The sequence below is a fragment of the Penaeus monodon genome, chromosome 5 (assembly GCF_015228065.2).
Source record: "Penaeus monodon isolate SGIC_2016 chromosome 5, NSTDA_Pmon_1, whole genome shotgun sequence".
In the NCBI taxonomy this organism is placed as follows: Eukaryota; Metazoa; Arthropoda; class Malacostraca; order Decapoda; family Penaeidae; genus Penaeus; species Penaeus monodon.
In genome coordinates, this window is record NC_051390.1 from 53,315,642 (window position 1) to 53,328,141 (window position 12,500).

General features: G+C 38.0%; 1 protein-coding gene across 2 annotated transcripts in view; it reads left to right on the top strand.

Moving 5' to 3' along the window:
- Positions 1–11,381, top strand: part of LOC119573336 — a 113,773-nt gene extending 102,392 nt beyond the window's left edge. For both annotated transcript variants that reach the window (XM_037920534.1, XM_037920533.1), the window contains exons 3-13: positions 2,459–2,493; positions 2,839–3,419; positions 4,616–4,809; positions 5,186–5,428; positions 5,575–5,663; positions 5,847–5,932; positions 6,717–6,816; positions 7,182–7,356; positions 8,000–8,126; positions 8,597–8,727; positions 9,564–11,381. In XM_037920534.1, coding sequence (XP_037776462.1) covers positions 2,491–2,493; positions 2,839–3,419; positions 4,616–4,809; positions 5,186–5,428; positions 5,575–5,663; positions 5,847–5,932; positions 6,717–6,816; positions 7,182–7,356; positions 8,000–8,126; positions 8,597–8,727; positions 9,564–9,622 — 1,788 coding nt within the window. In that variant the 5' untranslated portion in view covers positions 2,459–2,490 and the 3' untranslated portion in view covers positions 9,623–11,381. The remainder of the gene's footprint in view (positions 1–2,458; positions 2,494–2,838; positions 3,420–4,615; positions 4,810–5,185; positions 5,429–5,574; positions 5,664–5,846; positions 5,933–6,716; positions 6,817–7,181; positions 7,357–7,999; positions 8,127–8,596; positions 8,728–9,563) is intronic.
- The last annotated feature ends 1,119 nt before the right edge of the window (positions 11,382–12,500 follow it).

Here is a 12,500-nt window from a genome sequence, read left to right on the forward strand (position 1 = left end):
TCTCTCTCTCTCTCTCTCTCTCTCTCTCTCTCTCTATATAATATATATATATATATATATATATATATATATATATATATGTGTGTGTGTGTGTATGTGTGTGTCTGTGTGTGTGTGTGTGTGTGTGTGTGTGTGTGTGTGTCGTTTTCATTTATACAAATATTTTCATTTATGTGATGCATATATAAATCAAAATCTGTTCATGAATGCAAGCTTTACATTCATTTCATATTTGAAGTGAAAGTGATAAAAACAACAGATGTTATTGTTTTCATTATCGAATGTCTGTAACTCCAGCTCTGATCGAGGTTTTGATTAATTAAACAAAATGACCTATGCTCTGATGAATACATATAATTATGTTTACTCTTTTCGCAAGGCCTAAAATAGTGCCTTCTTTCTAAAATGTAATTGCTTCTATGAAATGAAAGACTTCATATTGATATGTAATATTACCGTATCTTGCCTGTGTTTTCTCTTTCCTTTCTATATTATTTATGCACCGAAAAGTATATGGACTTTGTTACATTTGACTTTTTAAAAAATTACCATTATTCGTTCAATAATAATTTTTGCTTGTTCATCCAAGATGGATAGACAATGTCAACATTTTGGAAGAAAACAGCTGACGATCGACCACTGATGCAGAAAGCGCGGGAAAATGTTGCATGGCGCAGAATTTTATATTTGTTCATCTATGTCGTTTAGAAATTACTTTCCAAATGATAGATGTTTTGCATATTATTTCGAAATACGAGCATTACGAGTCACTTCGTTTCTATTATTATTATTATTATTATTATTATTATTATTATTATTATTATTATTATTATTATTATTATTATTATTATCATTATTATTATCATTATTATTTATTCATTGTAAATATGGCGTACATACATGGATGTCAACAATCCCATTTATTTTCTGTCAGTTACTTTGTGACAGTTCATGTAAAAGAATAAAAATATGAATATCTTTTTCCTTTACTTTTTAAGCTAATTCCCTTCCAAATACTATAGATATTTATTTTATTGTATTTACTATAAGGTACGCCATTTACACTTGAATGAATAATTTGTCAAATAAAATCCCAGCTTAGTGTTTTGAACCTTTAAATCGCTGTCTTCCTATTTCACGTAAATTTTATTAAGAGAGAGAAAAAAAAACTAGATAGATAGAATGAAGGCTTTACCTATAATTTAACTTTTAGATTAGACGTTCGGTGAATTTGCAGAAGAAACTTATCATTAACAGACTAATATATTGTTGGATTTGAAAGAGAGAGAGAGAGAGAGAGAGAGTGAGAGGGAGAGAGAGGGAGAGAGAGGGAGAGGGAGAGGGAGAGAGAGAGAGAGAGAGAGAGAGAGAGAGGATGAGGGAGGTGAGAGGAGAGAGAGAGAGAGACTAGAGAGAGAGAGAGAGGAGAGAGGAGAGAGAGAGAGAGAGAGAGAGAGAGAGAGAGAGAGCTAGAGAGAGAGAGAGAGAGAGCTAGGAGAGAGAGAGAGAGAGAGCTAGAGAGAGAGAGAGAGAGAGCTAGAGAGAGAAGAGAGAGGCTAAGAGAGAGAGAGGGGAGAGAGCAGAGAGAGAGAGAGAGAGAGCTGAGAGAGCTAGAGAGAGAGGAGAGTAGAGAGTGGAGAGAGAGAGAGAGAGAGAGAGAGGAGAGAGAGATAGAAGAGATAGAGAGAGAGAGAGAGAGAGAGCTAGAGAGAGGGAGAGAGAGAGGTAGAGAGAGGGAGAGAGAGGGAGAGAGAGGGAGAGAGAGAGGAGAGAGAGAGAGAGAGAGAGAGAGAGAGAGAGAGAGGGAGAGAGAGAGAGAGAGAGAGAGAGAGAGAGAGAGAGAGAATGCAACCGTGTTTTCAAGGTGTACCGCGATAAAATTTTCATCATTTTTACAGAATCCTCTGCTGTGTATCCTCTTTACAAGATAACTATGAGAGCACCGCTATATGTGTGTACAAAATATGTATATGTATGTATAGGTAGGTAGATAGATAGACAAACATGTAGGTAGATAGATCGACAGATAGACAGATAGATAGACAGCTAGATAGATAGATAGACAAATATAGATAGATAAATATAGATTTATAATCATGTATGTAACGTCACCAGTATCTGAATGGAGTTAGAAGGCAGGTGGGAAACTTTTTTTTTCTACTCGTAACAATACTTCTGGTGTTCGTGAACCATTTCAGTTCTGTCACGAAAATTCCTGCTGACGGATTCACTTCGGAAGCGCGACTTAGTGCTTGTAATATATATTTAGGATTCTTATATAGTCGGCTAATAAATCTATCGTTATTGGCTGAGAGGAGAAAGTAGATTTTAGGCAGATTGTGCAGTATGAAATGAATAAGCAAAAAAACAAACAAACAAAACAAAGTGGACATAGATGTTAAGAAAAAAAAAAGAAATAGAAATTTGATTACTAAATTTTTTTCTCTCTCTCTCACAGGTCAATGCAGCTTCCGGTGGCATTATCGTAATATGGTATGTACTTAATTAGCATAATGAGTAATTCATATTTCGATTCGTTATGCGATGGTTACTGGTCTCTTTCACTTATTTCCGGGAGGAGAATTGGACATTTTTGTGTCTCCATTTTTGCTAGACTTTGCTAATGTTTACGTTACGTCCTTGCGCTTCAGTTTGTTAGAGCGTGAAGTTCAGTCTGATTGTTTTAATCTGTTAGTCTGAAATATGGTTTTGTTCTTATGAATTTGTTATGCAGTATAAGTAGGGAGGGAAACTGCCTTTTAAATATTCATTGAATGGAAACTTTTATATATGTAATGAAAGATGTACGTGATGCTTACTTCCACTCGCCTCTTCCAGATTGGTCGGGTGTCGGCCATGCTCCACCATGTGGCGGCGGCTTCACTTCTCCTCCTGGCAACCCCAGGCCTCGGAAACCTCAGTCCTCAACCCCTCCCGAGCCCAGTGAACCCTCCTTCCCATCCCTCTGCCCCTGCCCTCTCCCCCTCTGCCCTGTCCCCAGATCCTCATGACATAATCCCCTCCCTGTCGCGTGACCAGCTGCCCGCCCCCTTGCATGACACCGACAGCCCAGCGGAGCTCTTCGTCCCTAGTCATGGTCCTTCTCAAGCCGAGGACCTTGCGTCGCCCCCCCGCACCGAAGACCCGATCCTCGAGGAGACGGACCCTCCCCCCACCCCTGCCCCTGAGACGCCCCTGCCGCCCTTCGTCCCGTCCCCCGTCGACCCCTACCAGCCTGGCCCTGCGGCTGCCCTCCCCCACCACGGCGTCGGGGAGAGCGACAGCGCGACCGGCCCTCCGACCAACGCCCTCACGTCCTTCCTCCATCTCGCCAACAGCACCGGCGGGTTCTCCATCACGGAACTTCCCGAGCACAACGCCACTCTCTCCCACGAGGAGTTCAATAGCATCCTGACGCGGTAGGTCGTCCTTACTCCCCTCGTTGTGTCTGGGGAGTGAGGATCTTAGGGGACGACTTTTCAGGGCACGACTGTAGGTAATCAACGACCTTTAATCCTAATTCAATAACTTGATTTAACCACACGCAGACGTGTAGAATCACTCACAGACTCTTGGATATCTAACAGCTGATTAACATTAGTCAAAATTAAACTATTAGAGCGACAAATTGGAAAAAAAAACAAGAACTTAGAACTGCAATTTATACTGAGTCGGATGTGTGTATGCATGCATATGTATGTGATGTCCATTTAAGTGCATTATCTCAAACAGAACTATGACGGACTCGACCTTACAGGCAGCAGCAGGAGGAGGGGGAGGCTGTCAATGTTACAGTCACCCTTAACTGACTCTTAGCGAGTCACGACACGGCCATGACGTAGGCTGACGCGGGAGACATCTTGACTCGTGGTCGACGGCGTCTTGTCCTCCTCCTCGTTTATGATTCGTTAAAAAAAGAAAAGAAAAGAAAAGAAAAAAATGCCAGGAATTTTACTTTCCTGGATCGACTTGTGACGACTGTTTCCCCGACTGATTTTCTATTTTACTTTCCTTTGACGTGGGAGTGTTATCAGTCACTGATAAAAGGGTTTAGCCATGGTTTTGCTTGGTTTCTGTATTTAGTCTAACTGTGAAGCTAATAACATAGTAACTCCTGAAGAAAATATACATTTTCTGTGATACTTGAATCCAGCGAAAGTATGTCACGCATTTTAGGACTAACGATTGCATTTTCATGATACTTACTATCTTTAAAGTTAATTTAATATTTTGACCTAGCTTAATGTTTCTGAGCACGTTTATGTTCGAGAAAAATATTTTCCTGTTCTCCTTATATGAAATGTCTTTAACGTCAAGAAAAAATATACAAAGAATTAAAATAAAATGAAATAATAGTGAATACAGACATTTCATGTTAAACTGCGTGCACTCTTTTATTGTCAGTTTACAGCCGAAAATGAATCCACCGCATTTCAAAATAGCCCCCTAAGTATAAATATCTTCGCAACCCCCAAAATAAAAAGTCAATCCATAAAAAAAATTATATATATGTATTGCGAGAGAGACTTAGAAAGAGCAAGCGAGCCGGCAGTCCTAGTCTCCCGGAGAGCTCACCCTGGAGAGCGTGTAGAGCTTAATGTCTTACTCCTGGTAGGTTCAGCCTGGACGCTCTTCAAGCTACACAGATCGCCGAGCGCCTGGGCATCAGCGGCTCGGGCGTCGCGGCGCTGGAGCAACACCTCATGCTCGGAGGGAATCTGGAGGGCCCTGGAGGAGCCGGCGACAGACCCCACGCCCTCCCGCTGGACCGCAATCCCCGGACGACGCCCCAGCGGAGGAGGGGCAACCGTGAGTTCAGAGTGAAGCTGTGCATTTCGGGTTTTTACTGCATGGGGGAGATTTTTTTTTTCTTTTTTTCTTTTTTTTTTTGGTGGGTGGGGGGCTGATTTCCATGCGGGAGAATGGGTACTGTGTTGTTGTACTGTTAAGGATTTTGGAAATTCATTTTGACAGGGATATTTAGCGTCTGTTACCGAGCTTGATTATGATTACAATATTTACGGTACAGAATGGATGTTACGATCACAGGATGAAAACGGATATAAGAATAACCTGCGCACAATCGCCAAATCTAACACAGTATTGAGAAGTATAATCTGTTGCTTAATAATCCTACAATGGTGCATTTTCCAACGCCATTTCTAACACCACCTTTCTCCTCCAGAGGAGTTTTCGCGCGCCACCAAGAGGCTGTTCTTAGGCGACCAGTCCCTCTGCTACAGCGGGAGTTGCGAGTTCTTCCTCTTCTGCTGGCTCAGCGGGGGCCTGATCGACGGCGGCTGCGGCGGCTTCCTCTTCGCCTGCTGCACGAGGCCCAACGACCGGGGGCAGCGCGGCCACGAGTCGTACCGCGACGACAAGACGGGCTTCGTCCCCGTCGACTACGGCCCCATCAGGAACGACAGAGGTGGCGTCTGCGTGGCGGTTTTTGTCGGCTCTTGTGGCATTGTTTTCTATATTTTCTAAGCTCTGGTATCATGGGGGATTTGAAAATTATATTGTGGCTAATGATAAGGGGGTCTTTTATTAACGCCGCGCCTATCCCTCCCCCAGATTGCGGACTGAGTGCCAGCAGCCGTTTGTCCGCGCAAAGGAGGATCGTTGGAGGCACTGAAGCTGGATTCGGCTCCTTCCCTTGGACGGTGAGAAGCGGGATGGAACTCAATGAATGTTAAAAGAAAATTGAATAAATAAATGAATGAATAAATAAATGAATAGTGAAATATAGCATTGGCATATTATTTTTTTCACTTGGAATATATCAAACAGAACACAATATCTGTCTCGTTAGAGTAATCTATAACACCATTTTTTTTCTACCACAGGCTTACATCAGAATTGGATCCAGTCGGTGTGGTGGCTCCCTCATCAACCAGTACCACGTGGTCACTGCTGGGCATTGTGTGGCGAGGTCAGTTCTTGAGATACGTATGAAGACTTACAGTTAAGTTTAAGACGATTCGACATCTCACTGATTCTGAAAAGTCATTTGATTTTGAGTGAATATTTTTGGATGTTTTTGTGTTCTGCGGAATCTAAAGTTTGCAAGATATAATAACTGTTTTTTTTTTAATATAGAGAGTACATATACAATAATCTATCTTATCCTTAGAGACAAATGTTAACGCTAAAATAAGTGATCCATATTGTATTAGAGACATACATGCCGGTATTGGAAAGTGACAGTTTCACTTATGTAAAAATAATTACATATAAGAAATTACTTATATATATATATATATATATATATATATATATATATATATATATATATATATATATATATGTATATATATATGTATATATATATGTATATATATGTATGTATATATATATATATATATATATTTATATATATATGTATATATATATATATATAATATATATGATATATATATATATATATATGTATATATATATGTATATATATATATATATATATATATATATATATATATATATATATATATATATATATATATATATATATATATATATTATATATTATATATATATATATATATATATATATATATATATATATATATATATATATATATATATATTATTTTTTTTTTTTTTTTTTTTTTTTTTTTTTTTTTTTTTTTTTGTAAAATATTAGACATAAATGACTGTTGTCATCATCATCATCTTTGTTATTATTATAATTATCACTAAAACCTTTTTTCCTCCAGGGCTCGAGCACATCAGATCCGGGTGACTCTCGGGGACTACATCCTCAACTCCAACAAGGAGCATTTCAACCCACGCGTCTACGGGGCTTCTGAAATCAAGGTGAGGAGGAGCGTAGGACTGTATAGAGCTTATTGCGCTTTCGATAGGTCTCTTGGGTGGAGGAAGCTACGTGTCTGTGTTTGTGTGTTTGTATAGTTTGTGTTTGTGACTAAGTCGGTCCTTATGTGTCCGTTGCTACGTAATGTTAAACAGCTATCTTTATCAGGGATAGTATGCTAACGTATGTGTGAATAATGGATATGTATTAGGAAAATAATAGTTAATCTTACATTGATGGGTATATAGCACTGTGGATTTATACAACAGTAGGCGTGCGTGTTGCGCTATGTGTAGAGTTGCTTACATGCATCCGTAAAGAGGTAGCAGTAGACGTATTCTCAACCCCCTCTCTCTCTCCCCAACAGGTTCATCCAAACTTCAAGTTCACGCCCCAGGCCGACAGATTCGACGTGGCCGTGATCACCCTTGACGCCCCTGTGGCCTACGAGCCGCACATCCAGCCCATCTGCCTACCGGAGAAGGGGACGGACTGGCTGGGGAGTATCGCCTGGGCCGCCGGATGGGGGGCGCTGCAGGCCGGTACGTTGGGATGCGCGATCGTGCGCCTTCGTTTTTTCTGTGCTGTGGCGTCGCGTGTGGGTTTTTGGCTTCATTTTTGATGTGCTTTGTTTTGTGTGTGCTTTTGGCGTAAAACACACACACACACACACACACACACACACACACACACATATATATATATATATATATATATATATATATATATATATATATATATATATATATATATGTAGAGAGAGAGAGAGAGAGAGAGAGAGAGAGAGAGAGAGAGAGAGAGAGAGAGAGAGCAAATGAGGACTATAGGAAAAGTGAAATAGGTTAAAAACCCGCGAACATATTTTTCCTTTCTTCTCCTTCTTCTCTTTCTCCTCCTCCTCCTCCTCCTCGCCTCTCCTCTTCTTCCTCCTCCTCCTCCTCCACCTCCATCCTCCTCCTCCTCCTCTCCTCTCCTCTTCCTCTTCTCCTCCTCCTCCTCCCCCTCGTCTCCTCTCCTCTCCTCCTCCTCCTCTTCCTCTTCCTCTTCCTCTTCCTCTTCCTCTTCTCCTCCTCCTCCTCCTCCTCCTCCTCCTCCTCCTCCTCCACCTCCTCCTCTTCCTCTTCCTCTTCTCCCCCTCCCCCTCCTCCTCTCAAGTATCAAAAATCAACCACGTTTCACTTCCAGGTTCGAAGCTCCGTCCCAAGACCCTGCAGGTGGTGGACGTGCCCATCCTGGACTCCCGCCTGTGCGAGGACTGGCACCGGCAGCGTGGCATCAACGTCATTATTCACGACGAAATGATGTGTGCCGGGTAAGGATCTGGTTCCAGGGATACCTCTGTTCGTCCTTGTTTTAGTTTTTAGTTTCCTGTGTTTTTTTTTTCATCTTGTTTAACTCGGGCATAAAAAAAAATCATTTTCTTTTGTTTTCCTTGGAATATTTTGTGGTTGTTAAGGGTATACTTATCTTTTTATAGTTTATTTTTGTAACAACTATATAATCGTTGTTATTATTTTAATTGTTATAATAATTTCCATTATTATTATTATTTTCATTATCATTATCATTATTATTGTCATTATTACTGTCATCATCAGAACACAACAACATAACCCGCCACCATATCTTCTCACAGTTACCAAAAACGCTTCTAAAATATCCTAACGCATCGTTGTTATTATTACTGGCGTCACAACAAAACCCGCCCTTACTTCTTTTTTCCATTTCGTAATGACCGAAATCTCTTCCAAAATATCCTAACGGCGTGTCTCCTCTTCCCAGCTACAACCAGGGCGGGAAGGACTCCTGCCAGGGGGATTCTGGAGGTCCTCTGATGATCCAGGACGGCGGGCGCTGGTACCTCGCCGGCATCGTGTCTGCCGGGTACTCGTGCGCTCAGTCCAAGCAGCCAGGTATGTGGACAGACAGCTGTGTTCGTTATTTGTTTTTTGTTTTTTTTGTGTTTTTCCTTTGTCATTTGTTTTGATTATACATTTATTTATATATATATATATATACATATATATATATATATATATATATATATATATATATATATATATATAACATATAATATATAATATATATAATATATATAATATATATATAATATATATAATATATATATAATATATATATATATATATATATATATATATATGTATGTGTATATATTTATTTATGTGTATATATTTATTTATATATACACACACTTTTTTGGGGGGAGTGGGTTAACATTTTTGTTTTTTGGTTGAATAGTTTTGTTTTTTAATTCATGGGATTGGATTTTGTAAATTTCTGGGAAATATCTGATTATGATTATTTCCAAGAATGAGTAATCATATATATTTAGTGTACATGATATTTTAAAAAGTTTCCTTTAATTATTGATTGTATATTTTTGTTGGTGGAAAATCTGGTATTCACGCCAGTAAATATATCTTATCTTACTGTATATACGCTTTTTTCCAACTTGGAGATTCCATTTTGAAAAACATAGATTCTCTCGATATTCCTTTTCGTTGAAAGATTATTCTTAACAGTATTTCGAGTTCAATCAAATGTTCAATCATATGACAATGCTGTCAAAGATGATATTTGATCTAACTTGATACATGTAATCAGGTTGAGTCATGCAATATACGTTGCTTCTCATATATAGGACTAGTTGAAATGAATTCCAACACATTTACGCTAGCAATTAATATTGAAGGAATGAAATAGTAAAATCCCATTTATCTCTTTACAGGAATATACCACAAAGTATCCTACACGTCTGACTGGATATCCTACGCTGCAAGAAGCTGAGAGAGGCAACCGTCTTTCAAAATAGTCCTAGGTCTTATCCCTGGCCTCCTTGGGGCCTATGCTAACCTGGGGGCAGTTAGGGAGGGGTCTTGTGTATAAAGCCCCAGTATGTGTGAACCTTTGCGTGGCGATACTACTCAAAAAGAGAGAGAGAGAAAAAAAAAGAAAAAGAATTAGAGAGATTTTTTCAGTTCGGATTCTCAGGCTTACGATCCAACTCCAACTGTTTTGGACGGTATGTTGTGTATGATTTTTGGAATTAGAATAAAAAGAGGAGGAAGAAAGAAAGAAAGAAAAAAAAATCAGTGAATGAAGATTACGATATTGATAATGGAGAAATGTCGGAGATGATTTTTTCTTCTTTTTTTTGGGTAGTGACGTCACATATTTGAAAAAACAAAACAAAAAAACTTTCAGTCAGGGAGCGTCTTTGTGATGATCAAGATGGAGCCCACTTTCCCTGTGATACCACCTCATTATTTTAATGTAAAAATAACTGGTGTTATTCAGATTAGCGTAGTGTGAACATGAACTAATAAATGATGATGTAATTATGTATCGAATCCCATGTACAGGAAAATATCCATCCGGTTTCATAATTTTGAGGGGTCGTGGATTTACAGTAGAAAAAAAGGAGAAAATCTTGGTTCGGTACATTATAATTGGGGGAAAAATATAGGGTGTTTGGTTTTAGATTCAGTATTATGGATTCAATTAAAATAAAGCCTCAGTGTAAATCTATTCGATCAATGTAGGTTAGGATTCCAAAGCCACCGATCCCGCGACCTGCAACGGACCTACTCAGGGGGAATATATTTTTTTTAATTTTCTTTTTTTTCTTGTTACTGTTACTAATAGCTCAGACTCGGCATCAGTCTTCCTTATGTCTTCTGTTCCATAGAGTATATTAGCTTGCCAAAGAAGTGAGGAAGATGGTGTTCCCATAATAATGATAAAGAATAGTTTGGGAAATCACAGGACAAAATAGAAATTATCATTTAAAATTTTGTCTTCTGGATTTCTCGTCGGAAAATCGTAGAAAATGGACTGGTTTCCATTTTTTAAAGCAGTGACTATTATTATTTTTGTTTCATTGTTTTGCGTGTTGATTGTGACAGAATCCACGCTGTTGACTTATGGGGCCGCTGGCAGCTCCATTTAATTGTTTTAGTAGATTATTAGCATGTAACTTATCTATTGCAGTATATAAATGATAAATACACACGTTTTTTTCCTTGTGAAAAAAATCAGGTGATGAAAATTATTAAAAAAAAGAAAACAACAACCGTGTCAAAGGTATGTGTTGTATTGTATATTATTATTATTTTTAGGTATGGCAACAACATACACAATAGCTCACATTTATGTTTTCAGTGTGTATTGTTTTTTATTTATTTTTTTAGTGGAAGACTGGCATACGCAAAGGTGGCTGATGGTTACGGCAGTAGGCTGGAGATTTGCTCGAAGTAATCCTCTCTCCACATATTATCGTTATTTAATTTTTAATCCTCTCTGTCTTTCACTCTTCGGTGAAATAAACAAGCTGTTCTACGTTATTATTTTTCTCCTTGTTCATCTTCGTCACTGCGTTCGCCGTCAGCTCCTTTGCAATGCAATTTTCCAATTTTTCATTTGGTTTAATCGTCGTAATGTATTGTTTTTGTTGTCTCCGCGGGCTGGTTCCGCAATGTATACTTTATTGTATATGATGTGTATATACAATATATTTTTAATATCTGAAAAGATTTTTTAAAAAACACTTACCTTGTTTTTCTACCCAACATGGCGTGTGTATTGAAATAATACCCCTGGATTTTTAGCCTAGATTCTTGACTGAAAGATTTTTGGAATAAAGTTCGTTAAGTGTTATTTTTAGGCGAATATACGCATCCTTATAAAAAACAAACTATATTTATTTATTAGCAGGAAATAACATATTTCTAGAAACATTTTAGTCATTAAACGGGTTCTTGACCCCCCTCCTATCTTTAATCAAACAGAATCATAATATCGATAGTAAAAAATATTATAATAAACTGAGAAATCAAGAAGGAAAGAAGGAAAAATTGATAATCCTTATTTGAGGCAAAAAAGAAAAAGAAAAAAAATCGTATTTATAGGATGTAAGTAAACAATCTGGTGTCCACGGGAAAAAAATACTCAAATTATATTTACTTTCATACTATGACTATACTTGATATATAGATGGATAGGCAATTAGGTCTATAGTTAGGGTCTCTAATAGAAAATAGATGTACCATTTATTGGGAGAGTGTCATGAGTAACTATTATTGCATGAGAATTTATCGTACTAAGTAAAGACTGGGTGATGTGAAATAGATTGTAATTAATGTAGGGATTATTAAACTTACGGATCTATGTGATTTAGAGCATTATGATTAGTGACACAGGAGAGGATTAAGAAAGATAGAAAGAAGAAGAAGAAGAAAAAAAAAATAACGACACGAACTAAAGAAATTCAGAAAATAGGTTTGGAATAAATGGTTTTTTTTTTTTTTTTTTTTTTTTTTTTTTTTTTTTTTATTCCAGGCATGGTTCCCTGACTACATAGATATTCGCTCTTTGGAATAAGTAATATACACATATTGAACAATTGGATGCATTTCATTTTTTAACTTTATGTAGTTTGACTCTATGTTTTTGTCCACTGACGTTTATATGTAGAAGCTAAAAGAAGCGAGATTTTGGCTGTGATCCCAACGCTTCCCTTTTACTTAACTTGCTCTGACGAGTTAATATGTCAGTTGGCCTACTTGGCATTAGTGTCCTGTGTTGTTTATTGAAGTTACGTTCCGAAAGCTAATGAGGTTTTCAGATCGCATAGAAGCGAAGCAAGTTTCGAAACCAAAACAATGGA